The sequence below is a fragment of the Oncorhynchus gorbuscha genome, linkage group LG22 (genome assembly GCF_021184085.1).
Source record: "Oncorhynchus gorbuscha isolate QuinsamMale2020 ecotype Even-year linkage group LG22, OgorEven_v1.0, whole genome shotgun sequence".
NCBI lineage: Eukaryota > Metazoa > Chordata > Actinopteri > Salmoniformes > Salmonidae > Oncorhynchus > Oncorhynchus gorbuscha.
Window position 1 is genome coordinate 4,661,901 of NC_060194.1, and position 27,019 is coordinate 4,688,919.

At 40.7% G+C, this 27,019-nt stretch overlaps 1 protein-coding gene across 1 annotated transcript in view; it reads left to right on the top strand.

Annotated features, from left to right (window-relative positions):
* The window catches only part of puf60a (poly-U binding splicing factor a), a 78,343-nt gene that overhangs the window by 31,399 nt on the left and 19,925 nt on the right, over positions 1-27,019 (top strand). The window contains exons 3-9 of the mRNA XM_046321177.1: positions 2,941-3,030; positions 9,653-9,703; positions 9,995-10,156; positions 17,160-17,252; positions 17,340-17,553; positions 22,472-22,662; positions 23,912-24,017. Of these exons, the coding sequence (XP_046177133.1) occupies positions 2,941-3,030; positions 9,653-9,703; positions 9,995-10,156; positions 17,160-17,252; positions 17,340-17,553; positions 22,472-22,662; positions 23,912-24,017 (907 nt within the window). The remainder of the gene's footprint in view (positions 1-2,940; positions 3,031-9,652; positions 9,704-9,994; positions 10,157-17,159; positions 17,253-17,339; positions 17,554-22,471; positions 22,663-23,911; positions 24,018-27,019) is intronic.

A 27,019-nucleotide genomic window follows, 5' to 3' on the forward strand; every position in this document is an offset into this window, starting at 1 on the left:
TTTAGGATGTTTTTAACATAAATCTTCAATAATGTTCCAACTGAAGAATTCCTTTGTCTGTAGAATTGCAATGGAACGCAAGCTAACTATCACGTGAACGCGCGCGGCCAGCTCATGCCTCTCTGGCAGACCTCTGACTCATTCCCCTCTCATTCGTCCCCACTTCACAGTAGAAGAATCAAACAAGGTTCTAAAGACTGTTGACATCACCTTAGGAAGTGCAATATGACCCCATAGACACAGTCTATTCGATAGGCCAAGAGTTGAAAAACTACAAACCTCAGATTTCCTACTTCCTGGTTGAATTTATCAGGGTTTTGCCTGCCATATGAGTCCTGTTATACTCAGACATCATTCAAACAGTTTTAGAAACTTCAGAGTGTTTTCTATCCAAATCTCCTAATAATATGCAATATATTAGCAACTGGGCCTGAGTAGCAGACAGTTCACTCTGGGCACCTTATTCATCCAAGCTACTCAATATTGCCCCCAGCCATAACAAGTTAAACAAGGGAATGATTTTACTAATAACGCCTTCCATTCAAACCCTTTACGGCGCTAGTTTTGCGATGTTTTAACCGGAATGCGCAGAAAACAACGAAATACACCGTGGTCTCCTTACGCTGCTGAAAACGTGGGGGACAGAGAATTATCGATTGGTCAGGGTAATATGACCTCAAATTTCAATCGGCTGGCCCTATGTCCTCGCTCTTGACATTAATAATGACCGAGTCTACCCGCTTCTGAACACGAGAGACAGAAATAGCACTTTGGCCCAATGCATCTATTTATCAGATTTCTATAATTAGCACTATAAATGTAATCTTAACCCTACCCGACTATGTCAGAGAAACAAGACAGAGGGAACCTCCTTGTATTGTTCAAATGGCAACACACATCAACAAATCCTGTCTACAACTCCCAAATTGTATAATATAATATGGGTGCGTAATGCAATCTGCTTTCCAATTTTATATAGGCTGAATCAAAATAAATGCTTCATTTTATCTTAGATTCCTCGCATGGGAGTATCATTATGTTGTGTCGTTGACTATCTTATCAAATCAATTCTCTGAGTAATTTAATTCCACGATTAAAACTAATCATGGAACTTGAATTAACTTGGAAGTCGGGGCACCACGGGAATGTTTATAGTTTCAAATCCCAATTTTTAACTATTCAGATATTTTCATATCCTATCGAGTACAGTCTTGTATTAATGTATTATTATTACCTCTTCAGTCTCATTACTGAATGTCGCAAACCCTTGAATATCTGCACGAACCCTCGCCTAAATCATGAATCAGCGATATACCAATTGGCTCAATGATTAAGTTCATTAGTAAATAAATAAATCACTGTATTGCATAAACACACACAATTAGTTCATACATGGGTTACTACATGATACAAAAAAAAGTCCCGAGTCGATGAAACCGATATGACGTCTAGGTAAACAAAGGAAAGGGGGTGGGGACTGCTCAAGAGTGGGAAACTCATAGCTGATCACTACACTCATAGAAATTGCTAATACTTTGAATATGAACAACCACTCATTCAAAAACAAATGTATGTATTTACGAGTGTAGCAATTTACGTATTTACGAGTGTATGTCTTGCTGTCTCTCTCTGTGGTCGCCGGTCCATCTGCTGAGTCGACAAGAAAAGTTTTTTTTCCAAATGTTGGTATTCTTCTTCCTAGGTTAGGTACATTTTCAGCTGCAGACTGAAATGGCCTTGTCTAAGATTGGCTCCTTCTGTAGCAATGTTTTAGAGTTGCACCCTTTATAGCTGTATGCTCTCCTCGGCCTATGGAGTTGTAGTTCTTAACCGTTCACATGTAGCTACCTCTCCGTGCTTTTCTGGTCTTGTAGTTTTAAACCATTTGTCAGCCGTGTCACCTGCACGCTGTCTGGTCTAATGGCCTATAGAATTGGAGCCATTCCAACGTGGGGACTCCATCCCGGCGTTCTCTAACTTAATGTACATTTTGTAGGAAGTGGGTTTTATACTCTGGAAGAAGGGGGCATTCCATGATACCGACCAAGTCTATGCCCACATGGCCACTGACTTGGTTAAAAACTTTAGAAAAATAACAATTCTCATTTAGAAGGCACACATCACATCTTTTCACAAATAGTTTCATATTTATGCATTCATTTTATCCAACATCTTGATGTAAATCTGATCATTGAAAAGTGTACACAGAGATTCAGTAATGAGGTCACTAAATGAAACAACCTTGACAGGATTGTTCTTTAAATACCCACAGACAATTCCCACATTCCCAAAAATAGAAATATTGTTTAATTATTCAAATGTTTAATTGTCCAAGTGTCTCTCTGTGTTCCACAGTTTTACATTCCAATCTCAAACACCACAGAGCATAGAGGCAGCATATTTTACGACCGCCATAAAACAGCCGACTTCCCGCTCTCCCCCTCTTCGAGAGAGAACACGCTATAGAGCGGACCCACTGTAACCTGATCCTTCAGATCGTCACAGGAGAGTTATGACAACACCCAATGAGAGATAAACCTGAAGAGTTATTTTTCTTAGACCAATGTGGCAAACAAATTGATATTTGAATGTGATTCGATTGCTAAATATAATTTTGACAATATTTGCCCTGCACTAACACACCATTTTCTACTGATAAGATACTCAACAGGACCCTGATGAGCTGACTGTGTTGAGCATGGTTGGGAAAATAGCTTTGCACCCCAGTAGCTCTCCAGATGGAGAGTTGGCTACATTTGTTTTATACAGTAACAGTACAGTTTAACTGAGGCATTTTCTCGTTGCGGTATAGACTATGAAGTATTCTGATACTAAGTGTGCAGGCTGGTATTGGTATCAAAGGTCACATTTCTGGTATCATGTCACTGTGTGTGATGTTGAAAATGTCAACCTCTTCTCTTTCCCTTCATTTGCCTGCAGGCGAAGAAGTATGCCATGGAGCAAAGCATTAAAAGTGTGCTGGTCAAACAGACCCTGGCTCATCAACAACAGCAGCTCACCAACTTACAGGTAAGGAGAACCTTGGCACCACTGCACCGGCCTCATTTGTGGGGTGTCAGCCCTGTCCACCAAGCTTCCGTCCTCATACCGTGCTGAAAACCCCATTTAACATATTTAAATGTTCTACACAACGTACTACCCACTTCATGGGAAACAAATACGGCCATACAAAGTTTATTTACTGTTGAAAAAACAAACAGCCTAGATGTCTGCACCTCTCTGCGTAAATTGAATTAGCATAATACAGAAATCCCCATCAAAATCTGTCTGATTAAACATGGGCTGGGTCTCAATCCACCGCATTCACCTCCTGCATCTGTGCTGGGAGGTGGCCGATCTACAGCTGTGTTTATCAGACTTAATTTACGTAACCCTTATTTTACCAGGTAAGTTGATTGAGAATGTGTTCTCATTTATAGCAACAACTTGGAGGATAGTTACAGGGGAGAGATGAATGAGCCAATTGCAAACTGGGGATGATTAGGTGGCCGTGTTGGTATGAGTTCCAGATTGGGAAGTTAGCCAGGACACCGACTTTAACACCCCTACAATAAGTGCCATATGATCTTTAGTGACAACAGAGAGTCATGACACCCGTTTAATGTTCCCAATCACTGCACTGGGGCATCTCCCATCCAGAGACCAACCCTGCTCAGCTTCAGAAGAAATCCAGCAGTGGGATGCAGGGTGGTAATGCTGCTGGACCATGAGTCATCCCGAAAATCGGGATTCTCACAAAACATCTGTAGCGTCCAAACGGTTTGGCCTACAAAACTAAAATATGACCAGTCTATGGAAAGGTGAGACTCTCAAGAACACGTACATGGTGAAAGCCCACATGTCTCATCTGAAGGTAGCCCGGTACCAGTTTAAAAAATGAGTGGAAGTAGTTTAGTGACCCCCAAGGGGTCCTAAAATTCAAAATCAAAAGTTAAATTATAACAATTCCATATGTTGGCAATGAGGCCCTTTATCTACTTCCATGAAGTCAGATGAACTTGTGGATACCAATTGTATGGATGTGTGTCCAGTGTGGAAGAAGTGTGCGGTAGTACTAACGAGCGTTAGCTCAATGACTGGGACTCTATGGGTATCTAATAGCAAGCTAGGAGATAAAATGGGATTGTAGACATTAAACGAAAAAAGATATACAGAATATTTGCAAGGTTATAGCAAACATAATGTTCTCGTGATTTGGTCATTGAACTTATGGAACATTGCAACTCTGTAGATGCTAGTCAGCCTGAAAAGTAAGCATGGGCTCATGCTGTATTACTGGCCTAAGGTAAGATAAATATCACTAAACTAGTAACGGTACATTTCCCAAAGAAAGTGTCTGTTCTTGCTTCAGCTCTCTAATATATATAATATAATAATATATGCCATTTAGCAGACGCTTTTATCCAAAGCGACTTAGTCATGTGTGCATACATTCTACGTATGGGTGGTCCCGGGAATCGAACCCACTACCCTGGCGTTACAAGCGCCATGCTCTACCAACTGAGCTCTAGAAGTGTATTAACCTGTTAAACTCTGATACCCTCTGGTGGCATTTTCAAAACTACACATAATATTGAATACTACCCTCAAAGTACATTTCGGTTTCAAAACTATATGAACTATACTGAACAAAAAATATAAACGCAACATGTAAAGTGTTGGTCCCATTTTTCATGAGCGGAAATAAAAGATCCCAGAAATGTTCCATACGCACAAAAGTATTCTCTCAAATTTTGTGCACAAAGTGGTTTACATCCCTGTTAGTGAGCATTTCTCCATTGCCAAGATAATCCATCCACCTGAAAGGCATATCAAGAAGCTGCTAAAACAGCATGATCATTACACAGGTGCTCCACTCTAAAATGTGCAGTTTTGTCACACAACAGAATGCCACACAGTTTTGAGGGTACGTGCAATTGGCATGCTAACTGCAGGAATGTCCAACCGAGCTGTTGACAGGGAATTGAATGTTAATTTCTCTACCATGAGCCACCTCCAATGTCATTTTAGAGCATTTGGCAGTACATTCAACCTGCCTCACAACTGCAGACAATGTGTAATCCACTCCAGCCCAGGATCTCCAAATCTGGCTTCTTCACCTGCGGGATCCTCTGAGAAAATTCATAAAAAATCCTACAATGTGATTTTCAGGATTTTTTTTCTCTCGTTTTTTTCTCTGATGAAAATTACAGGCCTCATCTTTTTAAGTGGGAGAACTTGCACAATTGGTGGCTGACTAAATACTTTTTACCCCACTGTATGTGTATGTATATATATATATATATATATATGTATGTATGTATGTATGTATGTATGTATGTATGTATGTATGTATGTATGTATGTATGTATGTATGTATGTATGTATGTATGTATGTATGTATGTATGTATGTATGTATGTATGTATGTATGTATGTATGTATGTATGTATGTATGTGTGTATGTGTGTGTGTGTGTGTGTGTGTGTATGTATGTATGTGTGTATGTGTATGTGTGTGTGTATGTATGTATGTGTGTATGTGTGTGTGTGTGTGTGTATGTATGTATGTATGTATGTGTGTGTGTGTATGTATGTATGTATGTGTATGTATGTATGTATGTATGTATGTATGTATGTATGTATGTATATGGATCTTTCTATAAATAAAGGGGCCAATATATGACATTAGGGTCAACATTTCTAAATGGTTTGATATATATTTAAATCTGATTTCTTGCTGCTTCACATGTGTAATTACAGGAATAAAAGTCCACCAACAACATCTACATGTCAGTCAAAATGTGACGTGTGTGTGTGTGTTAGATTGCATACCATATTTTCACTTGCAGCATTTTCTCTGGCTTGATGACATTATTAGATCTCTTCACCACCACCACACTCAATACTCTGGTCACTGTCATCTGGTCTCTGTTAATATAATAATAATATATGCCATTTAGCAGACGCTTTTATCCAAAGCGACTTACAGTCATGTGTGCATACATTCTACGTATGGGTGGTCCCGGGGATCGAACCCACTACCCTGGCGTTTCAAGCGCCATGCTCTACCAACTGAGCTACAGAAGGACTGGCCGCTGGTTCATCAGGTACACCTAGTCTCTGGTACATCTGGTCTCTGGCATCTTACAAAGGTCTGGTATGGAAACAAAAAAACACGTGATTTGCATAATGTAAGCAATGTGTTACGTACCACGCAGACTGGAAAGTTTCACCTTTGTCCATTGCGCAAAATATCATCCATTCTCACAGACTCCAATCCCATGGAGACAAGAATCCAAGAAGCAACAGAGGTTTCTGGTTGCCACTACCTCGACGGTTTTGATTCAATGCAACATCATGGTGCCAGGCACTTGCTTCAGACTACAGTGACTTCTGTTTCTTTCAATGTCCTCACTGGGAATAAAGAACCTGGTACGGAGGTAATGGGTACAGATATCTGGGGATACTTCTTTTGTCAGATTCTCTGTTGTAGTTGTAGGTTTTCATTTGCATTTCTGATCTGGGATCGCCCAACCTTCACTACTGTGGCCGCATGGCTTTTTACCATGTCTGAAGCCAGAATAGTTGTGTTGTACAGGGAAAGCAAAATCAGACACAGCATAGCAAATATCAGATATAAGTATTTCGCTACACTTGCAATAACATCTGCTAACCATGTGCTGACCAAAACAAATTGGATTTAATATACAGTACCAGTCAAAAGTTTGTACACACCTACTCATGCAAGGTTTTATTTTATTTTTACCATTTGATATATTGTAGAATAATAGTGAAGACATCAAAACGATGAAATAACACATATGGAAACGTGAAGTAACCAAAAAATTGTTAAACAAATCAAAATATATTTTAGATTCTTCAAAGTAGCCACCCTTTGCCTTGATGCCAGCTTTGCACACTCTTGGCATTCTCTCAACCAGCTTCACGGGGAATGCTTTTCCAACCATAGCACTCACGTTTGTAGCTATAAAGGCTGGTCATGGCTCACATCAACACCCATGTCCCAGAAATGCCTTTTTCTCACCTGGACAAAAGGAACGCCTATGTGAGAATGCTATTCATTGACAACAGCTTAGCATTCAACACCATAGTGCCCTCAAAGCTTATCACTAAGCTAAGGACCCTGGGACTAAACACCTCCCTCTGCAACTGGATCCTGGGCCGCCCCCAGGTGGTAATGGTAGGGAACAACACATCCACAATGCTGATCCTCAACACGGCAGGGGTGCATGCTCAGTCACCCTCCTGTACTCCCTGTTCACTCATGACTGCATGGCCAGGTGGCATGACTCCAACACCATCATTACATTTGCAGACGACACAACAGTGGTAGGCCTGATCACGACAACGATGACACAGCCTATAGGGAGAAGATCAGAGACTTGGCTATGTTGTGCCAGGATAACAACCTCTCCCTCAACATGATAAAGACAAAGGGGATTATTGTGGACTTCAGGAAAAGGTGGACCGAGCATACCCCCATTCTCATCGACGGGGCTGTAGTGGAGCAGGTTGAGAGTCCAGTTCCTTGGTGTCCAAATCACCAACAAACTATCATGGTCCAAACACACCAAGACACTCGTGAAGAGGGCACGACAAGCTTCCTACCATCCAGGACCTCTATACCAGGCGGTGTCAGAGGAAGGCCCTAAAAATGGTTAGACTCCAGCCACCCTAGTCATAGACAGTTCTCTCTGCTACTGCACGGTCAAGCGCTACCGCAGCGCCACGTCTAGTTCCAAAAGTCTTCTAACAGCTTCTACCCCAAGCAATAAGACTCCTGAACAACTAATCAAATGGCTACCCAGACAATTTACATTGTCCCTCCCCCTGTTCTTATGCTGCTGCTACTCTCTGTTTATTATCTAGGCATAGTCACTTTAACTCTACCTACATGTACTTATTGCCTCAATTACTTCGACTAATCTGTGCCCGCGCACTTTGACTCTGTACCGTTCCCCCTGTACATTTAGCCTCACTACTGTTATTTACTATTAAATGGATTTCTGATTGAAATAATATCACTACATAGATTATACACATAACGTTAGCTAGCAAGCCAGCAAGCTAGCGTTTGCTAGCTCACTAACAGTACACTTTAACTTGCAATAAAAATACTTTCTGACTAAATTAGAAACTTATATCTGAAAATGTAGCTAGACTCTTAACCGTCTGTATACATGGATTAACACTTCACAGCAGACTGGAAATATTTAAATATTTAACTCTGTTTTGTTTGTGGCTACATCTTGTTTGTGGCTACATCTTGTTTGTGGCTACATCTTGTTTGTGGCTACATCTTGTTTTTGGCTACATCTTGTTTGTGGCTACATCTTGTTTGTGGCTACATCTTGTTTGTGGCTACATCTTGTTTGTGGCTACATCTTGTTTGTGGCTACATCTTGTTTGTGGCTACATCTTGTTTGTGGCTACATCTTGTTTGTGGCTACATCTTGTTTGTGGCTACATCTTGTTTGTGGCTACATCTTGTTTGTGGCTACATCTTGTTTGTGGCTACATCTTGTTTTTGGCTACATCTTGTTTTTGGCTACATCTTGTTTGTGGCTACATCTTGTTTGTGGCTACATCTTGTTTGTGGCTACATCTTGTTTGTGGCTACATCTTGTTTGTGGCTACATCTTGTTTTTGGCCAGCGTTGTGTCAAGGAATTCTCTCCTATTCACACTGATTTGTCTATAGCGGCTGCTAAATTCAAGGAATCAATGTTGTTGAGAAAAGTAGCTAAACTTTTGTAGTTCTCAATGGCTAACGTGATATCTTTCAGAAAGTCAGGGTACAAAGGACTGTCAACACATACTGAACAGTTCATGTTATAGACAGAAGCATGCTACATGGCAGACCAATCCAAACTCATCCCCTGGCATGACCAGCCCACCCATTATCTCAGCCAATCATGGCTAGTGGGAAGGTTCCTGACTTATTCTGTGGCTAAGCCAACTATGCTCGTACTTTAAAAATTGTATTCATATATATGGATGGAGTACACGTGTGTTATTAAGGTATATGAAAGTTCACATGTTCCAGAAGGAATTTCTGCCATAAAACACATTTTGATAAGAAATAAATGTGTACGTTCGATGGCTGCTCCTGGGAAGTAGTGACGTGTGACATACATCTACTTTCCTGAAATGAGTATTGATGCCCACCCACTGGGGAGTATGAGAAGTTAACATTCAATTCTCTGGCAATAGCTCTGGTGCACATTCCTGCAGTCAGCATGCCAATTGCACGCTCCCTCAAAACCGGAGACATCTGTGGTATTGTGTTGTGTGACAAAACTGCACATTTTTAGGGTGGCCTTTTATTGTCCCCAGCACAAGGTATACCTGTGTAATGATCATGCTGTTTAATCAGCTTCTTGATATGCCACAGCTCTCAGGTGGATGGATTTTCTTGGCAAAGGAGAAATGTAAACAAATGTGTGCCATTTTTTAAAATAATATTTTTGTGCGCATTGAGCATATCTGGGATCTTTTATTTCAGCTCATGAAACATGGGACCAACACTGTACATGTTGCGTTTACATGACTCAATTACTTTCAATGCTGCTTTTTAGAATACTTTTTCATTGATGGGCCTTTATCCTTAAATGTATACTTTTTCTCTTAGATGGCATCGCTGACAATGGGCTTTGGCGACCCCCTCTCACCTTTACAATCGGTAAGCTGTTATATAATTTATTATGTTAAAAACTCCATGTTATTTTTATGTATGTCTTGTTGTTAAACCAAAGTTTCAAAATAGAGAATCTTTGCATGATTTTCTCCATATTTTTTAAATTCAATTACACAATCAATGGAGTGAAGTCCATACAGTATGGAATGTCAATAACTGAAGGAAGCAATTCCACCGATCTCCAATTCTTGTGTGTCTTTGGTCAGTGTTTGTGTTTGTAATATACAGTGGAACAGCAAGTCAGTGCTCTATTCAAGCAGTTTCCTCCTACTGTAGGTCGCGGCTCAGAGACAGCGAGCATTAGCCATCATGTGCCGAGTGTACGTGGGCTCCATTTACTACGAGCTGGGAGAGGACACGGTCCGGCAGGCCTTTGCCCCGTTCGGCCCCATCAAGAGCATCGACATGTCCTGGGACTCTGTTACAATGAAACACAAGGTGAGATTTCACAACTGAACATTAGAACATCCCAGACTTGTTTTCCTCAGCTGAACTCAGCTGTTGAATGAGGGATTCCTTTACTGTATGTTCTTTGTATCGACCCACAATGTTGTAAGGATATTTATTATTATTGCATTTTGTGTATAATTTAAACTATAGCCCGACCAATATCATTGTCTTCCGTCAGGTGGTGCCACTCCTGTGCAACGCTCGTCCCTCAACCGACCTGTCTTGTAGGTCGTGGAATAAAAATTGTTATATTTTAAGCATCCGCCACAGAAAATGAAAACATAGTTCCTAATTTCTGGAATTACTGAGGTCTCGCATGAATCTCTGACACAGGCAGAATTAGCTTAATTATTATACACACATTTTGACAGTGATTCAAAGATTTGCAATGGTTATAAAATGTATTCAAAGCGGCTCTACCTCCTGCAAAAATGATCTGAAAGCATATCGTTCGCCACTGACTTGATCAGCTGGTTGAACTTGTTGCTAGCTAGCTAGCTGAAATACTAGGTAAGCAAGCTTGTCTCTAAATGTTTAAACCTGTTGAAAGCTGCTTTTGCAGCTTGTTGATGTATAGTGCTGTGAAAAAGTATTAGCCCCCCCCCCCCTTCTAATTTTCCCTACTTTTGCATATTTACTGAATGCTATAAGATCTTCAACCAAAACATAATATTAAATAAAGGGAACCTGAGTGAACAAATAACACAACAGTTACATATTTATTACTTATTTAATTTATTTCATAAACAAAGGTATGCGACACCCAATGCCCCCGTGTTGAAAAAGTAATTGCCCCCTTACACTCAATAACTGGTTGTGCCATCTTTAGCTGCAATGACTCCAGACTTTTTTAGATGGCCTCCATTATGTTTTGTGAAAACCAACCACTGCATTCCACATTAAGAACCTCCTATCAACGGTCAAGCATGGTGGTGGTAGTGTGATGCTTTGGGAAAGCTTTGCTGCCTCAGGACCTGGGCGACTTGCCTTAATAGAAGGAACCATGAATTCTGCTCTTTATCAGAGAATTCTACAGGAGAATGTCAGGCCATCTGTCTGAGGTTGCAGTCATTGCAGCTAAAGGTGGCACCACCAGTTTACATTTACATTTAAGTCATTTAGCAGATGCTCTTATCCAGAGCGACTTACAAATTGGTGCATTCACCTTATGACATCCAGTATTGAGTGTAAGGGGGCAATAACTTTTTCACACAGGGGAATTGGGTGTTGCATAACTTTGTTAATTAAATCAATCAAATTATATAAAATATATATACATATTTGTAAACTCAGGTTCCCTTTATCTAATATTAGGTTTTGGTTGAGTATCTGATAACATTCAGTATGAAAAAATAGAGAAAATCAAAAAGGGGGCAAATACTTTTTCACTGCACTGTATTTGTAGACTGCTGCACCAAACAGGTAGCCTGGCTGACGCACAGACCACGTGACACAGCTAGAGGAGCTGTGCCCCGATGGTCTGGACACCCTTTCCTTATTAATCCATATTCTACTCTCAAAAAGTGCATGCATTTATTGGGGGGTTGAGACCTCTCGCTGTTTTGATTGGATTTTGTAATCGTTGTAATTGAAGGGGTTGCCGTTTGGGCGCTGTGTGTGACTGCATTTGCAGGGCCCTATAAAATCTTTGTTTTCCCAAATTCGGTTTTCCCGGTTTTAGTTTTCCTGGTTTGGGATTTCTTAAATCTTTTTTTTATTTTGTGACTCAAAATTACAACTGGATGATTCCATAACAATGCATAAATCACACACAAAAAAAAAAATTGTAAATCCCCTTTAATTGTGCATTTAACAAGGAATGTTTGGCTAACTATGTTTCTGTACTGCACATGTGATGGCATAGTTTGCAAAAGAAATGCCCACCCGATTGATACAAATAATCATGATATCATTCTGCCCGGTAGGCCTACTTTGCAGTTAACATTTAATTCAGAAGGTTTTGTTGAAGGCCTTCCTCTCTACCCACAAGACGTTTGTCATTAGCATTGCTAACTGGCTACACAAAGTGAGAGACAAAAGTGAGCACTACACAGACAGGGGAATTAACATGCCATTGCTTCTTGAGAACAATGTAGGAAATGTTCATCCTTGATACATTTTTGTTCATGTCTTGAGAGAAAATCATGCAAATCAATACTTTTTCGACTAAGTTTAATACAGTTTAAAATATTGTTTAATTCCATTTGAACATCTGGACTGTGATTCTGTCCGCGTTCTCCGCATGGTGGATTTAATAGGGCCCTACCCTACATGTGGGTTTTTGAGTGAGAACGACACAGAGGAGAGCCGACCAGTAAAAGCACTTCATTATCGACTCATCGTGCCGACTAGCATCAAAATGGCCTCCCAGACTCTGAAGCCAGGAGGACCAGGCTACCAAAAAGGAATTGTTTTCAGAAATTGGCTCTTAACGTTGGATCAGACTGAGCAGTGTAGCCAATCGCTACTTTGTAATGTTGGGTTGAATGCAAGAGCAGCAGCAGCAATCTGATGACACTTGTGACAGAACAGCAAGTGCTTCATGAAAATTCTTTATATTGGAAGTACAAGAGTAGAGCTATGTATATTCTTTAAAATGACTAAACAACAGTCTATTTTACATGATGCATAACCACAGATCTACACCTCATGCTACAACTACACATGAATATGTCAGTTTTTTTTTGTTGTTGTTGTAAAACTGATTCACCAGAAGCTCAGATTAGAAAATACAGTAGAATAAGGGAGTGGATGTTGACTGATATTATTAGCTGATATATAGTTAACAGGCCAATATCCATATATTGGTTGGGCTCTAATTTGACCATATTAATGGGCAATTCCACCACCTTTCAATCTCATTCATCATCTTCAGCACCAAACTAGAGTCTTATGTGAAAACAGCGCTGTGATTAATCAGTGATTAAAAAGATACGGTCCTAAAACCTGATTCTCTGTGACATCACAGTTTATCATAACAGAATAGAAATTAGGCTGCAAATGTTTATTGTAATTTGAACTATCGTGGGGTTAGGGTGAGGGTTAGACTCGTGTCACGTGACTCGAGTCGTGTGATTATACATGACTTATTGATACAACTGTTTCCTACTATAGGTGGTTGGCTGCCTAGTGATGACAACATTGTAACTCTCCAATCTGAATAGTTGGCAACGATGTTTTGTTTCCAAGTGTTACTGAATAACCTCAACTGATATGCACCAATTGCTCACGATACACATCATTACTCTAGTCTATCAATCCATTTCAAATCTTTATACTATACATGATGCATATGTTGATCTTGCCTAGGGTAGCAGCAGAACTGCTAGGACCGGGCCTGACTAACACAATAATTTGCCTCTAATTTACTTGCGTTTGTTGCCAACCTTGGCCTGCTCAAAGTGAGCTGCTCTTGTTGGGAAGTCAAAACCTTCGAACTCCTTGGAGCAGCTTGATGCACATCAGCCTCGTTACTTTGTCCTCAAGAAGGATGTGATCTTCCTGCCGTCTTTACTCTTTTGGTGAAAGAATCACCTCTCACAGGCACACTAGAAACAAGGATAATGAACACGATTTTCGCCGATTTTGAGTCGGGGTACACTTACTCTAGCTGAAGTCCCTTATGTTTTGCATGAAAGACACACACACCACACTAATTTCCAAGCAGCTTGGGGCTTTATTAGCCTATGGAGTGTATTTGCCTTTGAAGTTGGAGCACATCGACTGGTATTTCCATCAATGAATAAAAAGCATTATTTTGGGTAACACTTTACCTGACACCGTGTCATAACCATGTCATAACAGTTGACATAACTTGTCATAACCTGACATTGCCATAACACTGTCACGACCCATATATTTACACTTGTTGTGATAAATATTGTGTTATTTTATGGCTGGTTATGACACCTACATAAGAGTTTCTATATACATATTTATTCAAATTAGTTTTTTCCCTAATAATAAGTTTCCTTTTGTTTGAACGTTTCTCATAAATTCATTCTTTAGTTGTTTTTTTCCCCATCATATTTTAAATAACATGTAGATAAAACATTTTATGACACTCTCATGACTCATTATGACCATACTGTGTCACTTTACGTGGAATAAGAAAATACACTTTATGACACTAACAAAAAGCATTATTACCATCATCATGCCCTTATATCAATCAAAAAGAGGGTGTCTCGTCCTGCTCCTGAAATCTGCTCCTGCATTCAGCCCAGTCATCAGCAACAGAATATTGGGGTAGGTGTGTGCAATTACAATGATAATTTAACATGGTCAATTTAAAGAATAATTATATAACTAAAACATACAGTTGACATGTAGGCTATGGTGTAATGTAATGCCTTGCCTCGTGTGGTAGGTTTTGACACTTATTTAGGTGTCATAACAGCCATAAAATCACGCAATATATGTCACAACAGGTCTAAATATATCATGACAGTGTTATGATTATATTATGACAGGTTATGTCAGCTGTTATTACTGTGTCGTAATGTGTTGACGTTGGGTGTCAAGTATTACTTTACTGGTATTTTGCAAATGTATTTATTGTCTTTTTTAAAATTTATTATCTGAACTTACCGTCACCGCAAATCTCAGTGTTTGAAAATCATTGTTTTTAAAATGGTTTACCTTTTGATGATGTCATTGGGTAGAACCTTTTAACTTTAGAAATTTGTTAGACAAAACTTGAAATGCGCTGCTTTCACATCCACTGAGTGTACAAAACATTAGGACCACCTTCCTAATATTGAGTTGCATACCCTTTTGCCCTCAGCAGAGCCTCAATTTGTCGGGGAATGGACTCCACAAGGTTTCAAGCGTTCCACAGGGATGCTGGCCCACGTTGATGCCGATGCTTCCCACAGTTGTGTCAAGTTGGCTGGATGTCCTTTGAGTGGTGGACCATTCCTGCTACACACAGGGAACTGTTGAGCATGAAAAACCTAGCAGCGTTGCAGTTCTTGACACACAAACTGGTGCGCCTGGCGCCTACTACCATATTTTGTCTTGCCCATTCACCCTCTGAATGGCACACATACACAGTCCAAGGCTTAAAAATCCTTTAACCTGTCTCCTCCCCTTCATCTACACGGATCAAATTGGATTTAACAAGTGACATCATGGCTTTCATCTGATCATTCTCTCAATAACAGTTGCTCATAATGTTTTGTACACTCGGTGTATGTAGACACTGGTATTGTGCTGGAGATAATGAAAAGCGGTGGAATTCCCCTTTAAGTTGTTGGTGCAGTGTGTTACAGTCATCAATGTTTTTGCAACTATCCTGCCCTGCAATATAATTGTAAGCGATCTCTTGTAATTAGGAGTAAGTTATTAACCATGAGTATTGATGGTAGTTGCAGCTACCATACCTCTTAAAACCTTTCTAGGGCAGGCGTTCCGCTAGCGGAACCCCTTGACAACATTCCGCTGAAAAGGCAGGGTGCAAAATTCAAAAATATTTTTGGGAAATATGTAACTCTCACACAATAACAAGTCCAATACAGCAAATGAAAGAAACTTCTTGTTAATCTACCCATCGTGTCCAATTTCAAAAATGCTTTACAGCGAAAGCACAACATATGATTATGTTAGGTCATAGCCAAGTCAAAAAAACACAGCCATTTTTCCAGCCAAAGATAGGAGTCACAAAAAGCAGAAATATAGATAAAATGAATCACTAACCTTTGATGATCTTCATCACTAACCTTTGATGATCTTCATCACATGACACTCATAGGACATCATGTTACACAATACATGTATGTTTTGTTCGATAATGTGCATATTTATATCCAAAAATCTCAGTTTACATTGGCGCGTTACATGCAGTAATGTTTTGCTTCCAAAACATCCGGTGATTTTGCAGAAATACTCATAATAAACATTGATAAAAGATACAAGTGTTATTCACAGAATTAAAATGGACTTCTCCTTAATGCAACCGCTGTGTCAGTTTTCAAAAAAACTTTATGGAAAAAGCATAATCTGAGAACGGTGCTGAGCCCAATCCAGCCAGAGAGATAACCACCATGTTAGAGTCAACAGAAGTTAGAAATAACACTATAAATATTCACTTACCTTTGATGATATTCATCAGAAGGCACTCCTAGGAATCCCAGTTGGACAATAAATTACTGATTTGTTCCATAAAGTCTATCATTTATGTCCAAATAGCCACTTGTTGTTAGCGTGTTCAGCCCAGTAATCCATCTTCATGAGGCACGAGCACTTCATCCAGACAGAAACTCGAAAAGTTCCGTTACAGGTTGTAGAAACAAGTCAAACGATGTATGGAATCAATCTTTAGGATGTTTTTAACATAAATCATCAATACGGTTCCTACCGGAGAACTTCATTGTCTGAAGTAAAGCACTGGAACGAGACCTAACTCTGTCAGGAGCGCCCGTCACGAGCCTGAGACACTCTGCCAGACCCATGACTCATTCAGCTCCCATTCCCCCCTCCTTCATAGCAGAAACCTGAAACAAGTTTCTAAAGGCGGTTGACATCTAGTGGAAGCCTTAGGAAATGCAACTTGACCCCATAGACACTGTATTCGGTAGGCCAAGCTTTGAAAAACTACAAACCTCATATTTCCCACTTCCTGGTTGGATTTTTCTCAGGTTTTCGCCTGCCATATGAGTGCTGTTATACTCACAGACATCATTCAAACAGTTTTAGAAACTTCAGTGTTTTCTATCCAATACTAATACTACTATGCATATATTAGCATCTGGGACAGAGTAGAAGGCAGTTCACTCTGGGCACGCTATTCATCCAAAAGTAAAATGCTGCCCCCTATCCCAAAAAAGGTTCAAATAAATAAACCCTAACAAATGTATTTTAATTTTAGTCCTAGCTGAAGTTTCTTCAGAGCGTATAGCCATTGTTTCCCAAACAGGTAAATCCCCTTTGCAAAGACCAGTCTCCCTGCTTCAGGTTGAAGCCTAACTTTTTTGTTGTTCCCGTCCCTCAGGGTTTTGCGTTTGTGGAGTATGAGGTGCCTGAGGCAGCCCAGCTATCCCTTGAGCAGATGAACTCCGTTATGCTGGGAGGGAGAAACATTAAGGTGAGCTCTGCTGTCAATTTTTAAAGAGTAGCTTGATTTTTTTGCTCAATGCCATGACTACACTATTTTAACGCATCACACTTTAAGGTGGGACGACCGAGCAACATCGGACAGGCCCAGCCGATCATTGACCAGCTGGCAGAAGAGGCACGCGCCTTCAACCGAATATACGTGGCGTCTGTGCACCCCGACCTCTCGGACGAGGACATCAAGAGTGTGTTTGAGGCGTTCGGCCGGATCAAGTCATGCACTCTAGCAAGAGACCCCACTACAGGGAAACACAAGAGCTACGGCTTTATTGGTGAGGAAAACATCTCCAGACTGCGACATTAAATTGGTTGCAAACTAACCCCCTTGAAACAAATAAAATAATGCAGTTAAATCAACAAAGATATATATTTTTTTGCTTTTCCACATTTTGTTAAGTTACAGCTTCAATCTATACACAATTCCCCATAATGATAAAGCAAAAACAGGTTTTTAGAACATTTTTGTAAATGTATTTTAAAAAAATAATAATTTGATAAAACATCTACATAAGTATTCAGACCCTTTCTTTACTCAGTACTTTGAAGTACCACTGGCAGCGATTACAGCCTCCAGTCTTCTTGGGTATGACGCTACAAGCTTGGCACACCTGTATTTGGGGAGTTTCATCCATTCTTCTCTGCAGATCCTCTCAAGTTCTGTCAGGTTGGATTGGGAGCATTACAGCACAGCTATTTTCAGGTCTCTCCAGAGATGTTTGATCGGGTTCAAGTCCGGGCTCTGGCAGGGCCACCCAAGGACATTGAGAGACTTATCCCGAAGCCACTCGTGCGTTGTCCTGGCTGTGTGCTTAGGGTCGTTGTCCTGTTGGAAGGTTAACCTTTGCCCCAGTCTGAGGTTCTGACCACCCTGGAGCAGGTTTTCATCAAGGATCTCTCAAATTAAATCCAAATCAAATATCATTGGTCATGTACACATGTATTGGGATGGTATAAGAATATGTACATATAAATAGATGGATGAGCGATGGCCGAGCAGCATAGGCAATATGCTATAAAATACACTATATACATTTGAGATGAGTAATGTAAGATATGTAGACATTATTAAAGTGGCATTATTTAAAGTGGCCAATGATTTTAGTCTATGTAGGCAGCAGCCTTTCTGTGTTAGTGATGGCTGTATGGCCTTGAGAAAGAAGCTGTTTTTCTCTCGTTCCCAGCTTTGATGCACCTGTACTGACCTCACATTCTGGATGTCCTTTATGATCTTTTTGGCATTCCTGTGACATCGGGTGCCTTTTGGAGTCTAGAAGTGTAGGTAGTTTGCACCCGGTGAGCTTTGCGGTTAATTAATTAAAAATCCTACAATGTGATTTTCTGGATTTTTTTTCCATTTCTTCTGTCATAGTTGAAGTGTACCTATGATGAAAATTACAGGCCTCATATTTTTAAGTGGGAGATCTTGCACAATTGGTGGCTGACTAAATAACTAAAATAACACATCCCAGATCTGAATGAATGAAATATTCTTATTAAATACTTTTTTCTTTACATAGTTGAATGTGCTGACAACAAAATCACACAAAAATGATCAATGGAGATCAAATGTATCAACCCATGGAGGTCTGGATTTGGAGTCACACTCAAAATTAAAGTGGAAAACCACACTATAGGCTGATCCAACTTTGATGTAATGTCCTTAAACAAGTCAAAATGAGCCTCAGTAGTGTGCCTGTATGACCTCCCTACAACGCCTGGGCATGCTCCTGATGAGGTGGCGGATGGTCTCCTGAGGGATCTCCTCCCAGACCTGGACTAAAGCATCTGCCAACTCCTGGACAGTCTGTGGTGGATGGAGCGAGACATGATGTCCCAGATGTGCTCAATTGGATTCAGGTCTGGGGAACGGGCGGGCCAGTCCATAGCATCAATGCCTTCCTCTTGCAGGAACTGCTGACACACTCCAGCCACATGAGGTCTAGCCTTGTCTTTCAATAGAAGGAACCCAGGGCCAACCGCACCAGCATATGGTCTCACAAGGGGTCTGAGGATCTCATCTCCATACCTAATGGCAGTCAGGCTACCTCTGGCGAGCACATGGAGGGCTGTGCGGCCCCCCAAAGAAATGCCACCCCACACCATGACTGACCCACCGCCAAACCGGTCATGCTGGAGGATGTTGTAGGCAGTACGGCGTCTCCAGACTGTCACGTCTGTCACATGTGCGCAGTGTGAACCTGCTTTCATTTGTGAAGAGCACAGGGCGCCAGTGGCAAATTCAACAATCTTGGTATTCTCTGGCAAATGCCAAACGTCCTGCACGGTGTTGGGCTATAAGCACAACCCCCACCTGTTGACGTCGGGCCCTCATACCACCCTCGTGGAGTGTGTTTCTGACCGTTTGAGCAGACACATGTACATTTGTGGCGTGCTGGAGGTCATTTTGCAGGGCTCTGGCAGTGCTACTCCTGCTCCTCCTTGCACAAAGGCGGAGGTAGCGGTCCTGCTGCTGGGTTGTTGCCCTCCTACGGCCTCCTCCACGTCTCCTGATGTACTGGCCTGTCTCCTGGTAGCGCCTCCATGCTCTGGACACTACGCTGACACACAGCAAACCTTGCCACAGCTCGCATTGATGTGCCATCCTGGATGAGCTGCACAACCTGAGCCACTTGTGTGGGTCGTAGACTCAGTCTCATGCTACCACTAGAGTGAAAGCACCGTCAGCATTCAAAAGTGACCAAAACATCAGCCAAGAAGCATAGGAACTAAGAAGTGGTCTGTGGTCCCCACCTGCAGAACCACTCCTTTATTGGGGGTGTCTTGCTAATTGCCTATAATTTCCACCTGTTGTCTATTCCATTTGCACAACAGCATGTTTCCTAAGTGGACAGTTTGATTTCACAGAAGTGTGATTGACTTGGAGTTACATTGTGTTGTTTAAGTGTTCCCTTTATTTATATATATAGTGTGTGTGTGTGTGTGTGTGTGTGTGTGTGTGTGTGTGTGTGTGTGTGTGTGTGTGTGTGTGTGTGTGTGTGTGTGTGTGTGTGTGTGTGTGTGTGTGTGTGTGTGTGTGTGTGTGTGTGTGTGTGTGTGTGTGTGTGTGTGTGTGTGTGTGTGTGTGTGTGTGTGTGTGTGTGTGTGTATATACCTGTGAGCTCTGGAACTCCACCTCCGACAGGCAGAGTCAACATACGTGGCGGGTTCGTCAGGTCTTCGGTTCACACTGACATTTCCATTACTCTTCTGACAACAGAACTTGACCAACTGCTCACCAGTCACAGCATGGGCCGCCCGGACTGTTATGCTGTTCTGCTATTAGAAGGATGTGTAACCGAAGAGAGTGGGCACAGAATGCATAGCCTTCCAGCTGTGGCTGTCTATTGCAGCACCGTTTTGCGCTGCTCTGCGACAAGCATGGAGAAACGAAAATGTTCAAATATTCCATGATATTCTTAAGATATTTGTTGACTGAATATAAGCAAGTGATGTCTGCTAAATAATCAAGTTAGGTTTCTCCAGAAATAAATAATTTTAAACAACTTCCTTTATTTACAAATTAGTGAGAATGTCTCTCACCATGTTCAAGAATAGCCTTTTTCTCCCTCACTCTACGTTAAATGAAAACGAAATCTCAAATACTGTTACTTTTTAAACAAAGCGATTTATTATTATTAAATTTAGAATTATATTAAAGCCCCTTAGATATTCTCACAGATCCTAGCGGAAAATGCTCCTTAGATATTAATTTAGAGGCCTCCAATCCTCAATGTAATTATTGGTGGAGAGCCACGTCATTGAAAAAAATATTTTCAATATAGGCCTACTTTAGGCGAAATGAGTCTTACTAGTCTTGAGTAAAAATGGTGTAGGTCTTATTTATTTTAAGAGCATATAAAAGTTAGAAGCAAAAACCTACAACTATTTTAGCACCGTTTCGTGCTACTCTTAGGCAAGCATGGGGTCTTGATAAATCAGTGAGATTTTTATTTTCACTTCATCTTTAAGTATTGTTTAGACAAGAATTAGAAAATTAGGGTGCAGAAATGTTATGCTCTTAGTGTAACCTTTTATTTAACTATGCAAATCAGTTAAGATCAAATTCTAATTTACAAGGACAAGCCTACTCCTTCCTCGTAAATAGCCCAGTACTGTACTGCCGAACGTCATTTTCCGTTCCAGCAAGTACCTTACATTCATTCAAGTACATTCATAGCCAATGCTTGTACAACCATAAAGATGCAAGGTGAACTGACTGCTGACGAACTGTTCAATGCAGAAAAGTACTGGATTAAGATAAAACAACAACAGAGTTTTGGACTGGAGATCAAACTACTGAAGGCAGATACAAATATTTTGAACATGTTAAGTTTGCTGGAAATAAACGCAGTTGACAGTGAGAGGACATTACCTTCTTTTGCTGAGTTCAAATCAAATTTTGTTTATATAGCCCTTCGTTCATCGGCTGATATCTCAAAGTGCTGTACAGAAACCCAGCCTAAAACCCCAAACAGCAAGCAATGCGGGTGTAGAAGCATGGCGGCTAGGAAAAACTCCCGAGAAAGGCCAAAACCTAGGAAGAAACCTAGAGAGGAACCAGGCTATGTGGGGTGGCCAGTTTAGTTAATGTTCTGTCCGGGATGGCTATGGTGTGACCCACAGTAATACAATGTGTTGTGCAGAGTAGGCTACGGCACTCGTATGCATTACCACATTGGGGTTTGTTCTTTAACGAACCCCTTAATGGTGCAGGTATCATAACTTTGGCCGATAATCAGGTAATAGCAATCATGTTATAATAATATTCATGCCGGTACTATATTATGAATATGTTAAACATGCCTCCCTAATAAGACGATCAGGTATTGAATCTAGGGCTGTGACAGTCATGGAATTCGCCGCACATTTTCTCCTCTTTTCCACTCCTAACTGCATGTGCTGCTGCTGCAGTAAAGGGGGGCGTTGCCTAGGCAACCAAAGACTTGTTTGCTACAACACCTTTCTTGTTTTAGCAAGGAGCAACAAAGTTTCATCACCGTGTAGAGTCCATGTTACAGCAGAAACGGACTCAAACGCACAAATTCCCAACCTCAGCCATTTTGTTTTTCTACAGTTGACGGTTATTTTATTTTCATGGCGGTATTCATCCATGACAGTTGGTTACACAGTTATATGTTATTGTTCCAGCCCTAATTGAATCTCTTTGGTTCCCCATCTGCCACCCGTTAGAGTACGACAAGGCTCAGTCCTCCCAGGATGCAGTTTCCTCCATGAACCTCTTTGACCTAGGGGGACAATACCTGCGTGTGGGCAAAGCGGTCACCCCTCCCATGCCCCTGCTCACTCCGACCACACCTGGCGGACTCCCCCCTGCTGCAGCTGTGGCGGCTGCAGCTGCCACAGCCAAAATCACTGCCCAGGTCAGTACTGTCTGTGCCCTCGTTTTAGTAGACACTATTTTCCACTGTTGGGGTCAGTTGCAAATTGAATTTACTTTGGCTCGAGATTCAATTTCAATTCAAGCTCTGACATATTCTTTGAGTTATGTATTGTTTCATAAAGCCAGACTCAGTAAGTCCCTATTAATATTAGCTGTCATTTGTGTATATGAAATATTAAACTGACAGGGTGACAGTTTGACCTTTTTAGAAACAAACACAGGCAAAACATAACGAGGGCATTTTAGGTACTTTTTTGAGGCACTTTGATTTTACTGGTATATCCAGCGTTATCAACTTGTGTTGCTGCAGGTAGAAAATCAGAGGAAATTGTCTTTAATTGACACAAGCGGTATCCAATCAATCACAGTCTGCTTGTGCATGTGGGGGAATTGCCCAAATCAGGGGATGTGTAGCTCTGGGAATTGCACAAAACCTATTATTTGGCAGGGAATACTGTTTGTAGATCAGTGACTCTGCACCTTACTTAGCTCAAGCTGATCCTCTCTAACGGAGTAGTGACAAAGCAATGGACAGAAATGACACAGTCTGTATTTATTGCTGTTTTAGTAAAGTGCCTGGTAATTCCATCATATGTTTCCAAATACTGAATCCATCCATACTATTTCACTTGGTTTGCTGCAGCATGAGCAAAGGGCAAGCCTGCCGGAGTAGTTCTGACCCCACGTTGGAGCTCATTTGAACATCCAAGTGTATGTTCATCTAATTGGCTGAGCAGGCAAATCTGCAGTTTTTCTTTCTTCTTTTTTCTTCCTCTTATGCACCCAAACCAGGGCACAAAGAAACTGCTTTTTAACATCCTTAATTTAAAAAATTGGAAAGGACATCTATTTATTACATATTGTAATACATTTTAGGTCATATTTAATTGAAATCTGGAACACTGGACAGATACTTTAAGTTCGCTGTATTACCCCCTTCCTTTGGGAGAGGGTGTCCCCAGTGAGCCCCAGATCCCGACTCTTCACTTTTTTACGTGTGTCCACTTCAATATATTATATTTCAAATTTAAGTACGCGCGTGAATGCGCTCATGACTGATGTGCTCCATATAAAATGCACGAATGTGCTGGAGGAGAAAACAATGCACACCTTGGTCTTCCAGGACAGACTATCCCGACTCAATTTGTTTTGCCTTTCTCATTTTCTGTCCTTGTCGTCACTGGCACAGTCCAGGTGGTGTACCCTCATGTCTGGCTTTGTTCTTCCAGGAGACGGTTGGGTCATCGGTGCTGGCTGGACCCGCCCTCCTCTCTCAACAGTTGGGTGGCCTGCCCCAAGCCGTCATGGCAGCCCAGGCCCCGGGGGTCATCACAGGTAAGTCAAGCACCTCAACCCCCAGCCCCCACACACACACACACACACACACACACACACGTTTGTTTAAAGAAAAGTGTATGCACATCCAACAGGCCTCCATGGTTGCAGGCTACCAACAATTCCAAATGGGAATAAAGTATACTGTTTAAAAGCTCCTAAAAGTTGAATGGCAATGTTTCTACTACTAAGGACCTTGGCCATGCCTGTGCAGTTGGGAGGGGTTTGGAGTAGAGTCGTTAGTAAAGTATATACAGTCAACGCCATGTATTTGGACAGTAAAGCAAAACAAAAATATTTGTCTCTATACTCCAGCATCTTGGATTTGAGATCAAATGTTTGAGGCAACAGTACAGAATGTATTATTTATTTGAGGCTATTTTCATACTGTATCTGTTTTATCATTTAGAAATGAACGCACTTTATGTATCTACTACTACTATCTGCTGAGTGATTATCCCGAAATGTTGGTTTATTTTCTTTTGAGAACTTATTTGAATTCCATTTAGTTCGTTTTTTTTCTGTGAGCGCAACACACCGTTTCTCCAGAGAGAAATCTAATCACAGAGTTTCTAAACCCAGAGACCCAACATCCCGATACTTCTGGGAATGCTTCGCGAAGCAGACTCGACAGACCAGACAGGGGTTTGGGGTTTGGGAAGTCAATTGGAGAAAATAAAAACTCTTTAAGTTTCTCAAGTTAAACGCACAACCTTGTGCGAAATAGCACATATGGAATCATGTAGTGTTATACAAATCAAAATATATTTTATATTCTTCAAATAGCCACCCTTTGGCTTGATGACAGCTTTGCACACTCTTGATATTCTCTCAACCAGCTTCATCTGGAATGCTTTTCCAACAGTCTTGAAGGAGTTCCCACATATGCTGAACACTTGTTGGCTGCTTTTCCTTCACTCTGTAGTCCAACTCATCCCAAAGCATCTCAATTTGGTTGAGGTCGGGGGATTGTGGAGGTCAGGTCATCTGATGCAGCACTCCTTCACTCTCCTTCTTGGTCAAATAGGCCTTACACAGCCTGGAGGTGTGTTGGGTCATTGGCCTGTTGAAAAATAAATGATAGTCCCACAAACCAGATGGGATGGCGTGTCGCTCCAGATCATCCGTTCACCCACACTGCATCTCACAAAGACACGGCGGTTGGAACCAAAAATCTCAAATTTGGACTCACCAGACCAAAGGACAGATTTCCACCGGTCTAATGCCCATTGCTCGTGTTTCTTGGTCCAAGAAAGTCTGTGCTTCTTATTGGTGTCCTTTAGTAGTGGTTTCTTTGCAGCAATTCAACAATAAAGGCCTGATTCACACAGTGTCCTCTGAACAGTTGATGTTGAGACGTGTCTGTGACTTGAACTCTGAAGCATTTATTTGGGCTGCAATTTCTGGTAACTCTAATGAACTTATCCTCTGCAGCAGAGGTGACTCTGGGTCTTCCATTCTTGTGGCTGTCCTCATGAGAGCCAGATTCATCATAGCGCTTGATGGTTTTTGCGACAGCACTTGAAGAAACGTTCAAAGTTCTTGATATTTTCCATATGGACTGACCTTCAAGTAAGTAATGATGGTCTGTCGTTTCTCTTTGCTTATTTGAGCTGTTCTTGACATAATTTGGACTTGGTCTTTTACCAAATAAGGCTATCTTCTGTATACCCCCCTACCTTGTCACAACACAACTGATTGTCTCAAACGCATTATGAAGGAAAGAAATTCCACAAATTAACTTTTAGGAAGGCACACCTGTTATCTGAAATGCATTCCAAGTGACTACCTCATGAAGCTGGTTGAGAGAATGCCAAGAGTGTGCAAAGCTGTCTACAAGACAAACATGATTCCATTTGATTTATTTCATAGTTTTGATGTCTTCCCTATTATTCTACAATGTAGTCTACAATGTAGAAAATAGTCAAAATAAAGAAAAACTCTTGCGTGAGTAGATGTTCTACAACTTTTGACTGGTAGTATATGCCTCATTCAAAATCAAGTGGGTAAATGATCCATTTTATGACCATCTTAAAACAATTCCGTATGTTAGCTTAGTAGATATTGAGCTGTAAGGGCTTACCATTGAGCTGTAAGTTTACCATCATTAATTCAATAATAGTCATCATTGTACCAAAAACAAATATACTCCATGCTCTACCAACTGTAGCTCAGTTGGTAGAGCATGGCGCTTGTAACGCCAGGTTAGTGGGTTCGATTCCCGGGACCACCCATACGTAGAATGTATGCACACATGACTGTAAGTCGCTTTGGATAAAAGCGTCTGCTAAATGGCATTATTATTATTATTATTTATTATTATTATTATTATTATATTATTTAAGTAGTGTGAATAAATGAAGATTAGGGCCTAATAAGTGATAGTAGTGGACAGTTATACCATCAATTGTTTTATTCTGTGTAGCATTCAACCCACAATGCATTTTTTATTTGTTTAATATCAAACCGAACCGACCATAAAAACAATAATTGCTCAGCACTAGTATCTAGTCTCGCCATTTGAAAGTATTTTGACAAATTCATATTTTTATAGTGTATTAAAGTAGTCAATGGTGAATAATGTATTGTCATTTTGAAGTCGCTTTTATTGAAAGTAAAAATAGATGTTTCTGAACACTTCTATATTAATGCGGATGCTACCAAGATTATGGTTAATCATAAATACAATTTTAATAATAAGGAGTGAGAAAGTTAATGCCCCTCCTATTGGTATTGGTGATTAATAATGATTTATTCATGATTTTTCTTAATCATGCTATCAGGATTAATTTCAAAGTGTTCAGAAACATTTCACTTAGAAAGAAAATTGCTCCATTCACCATTCAGTTCCTAATGGGCAAAGAATGTCCCAAAACACAACCAAAACTAACTGCAAATGCATCCAACAAGTTTGTGGCGACACGTGCTACGAATATGAGACCAACTTGTAAACTTTTGAGTACTTTAATACACAAATGAAAATGTGTACACCTGGCTACAGA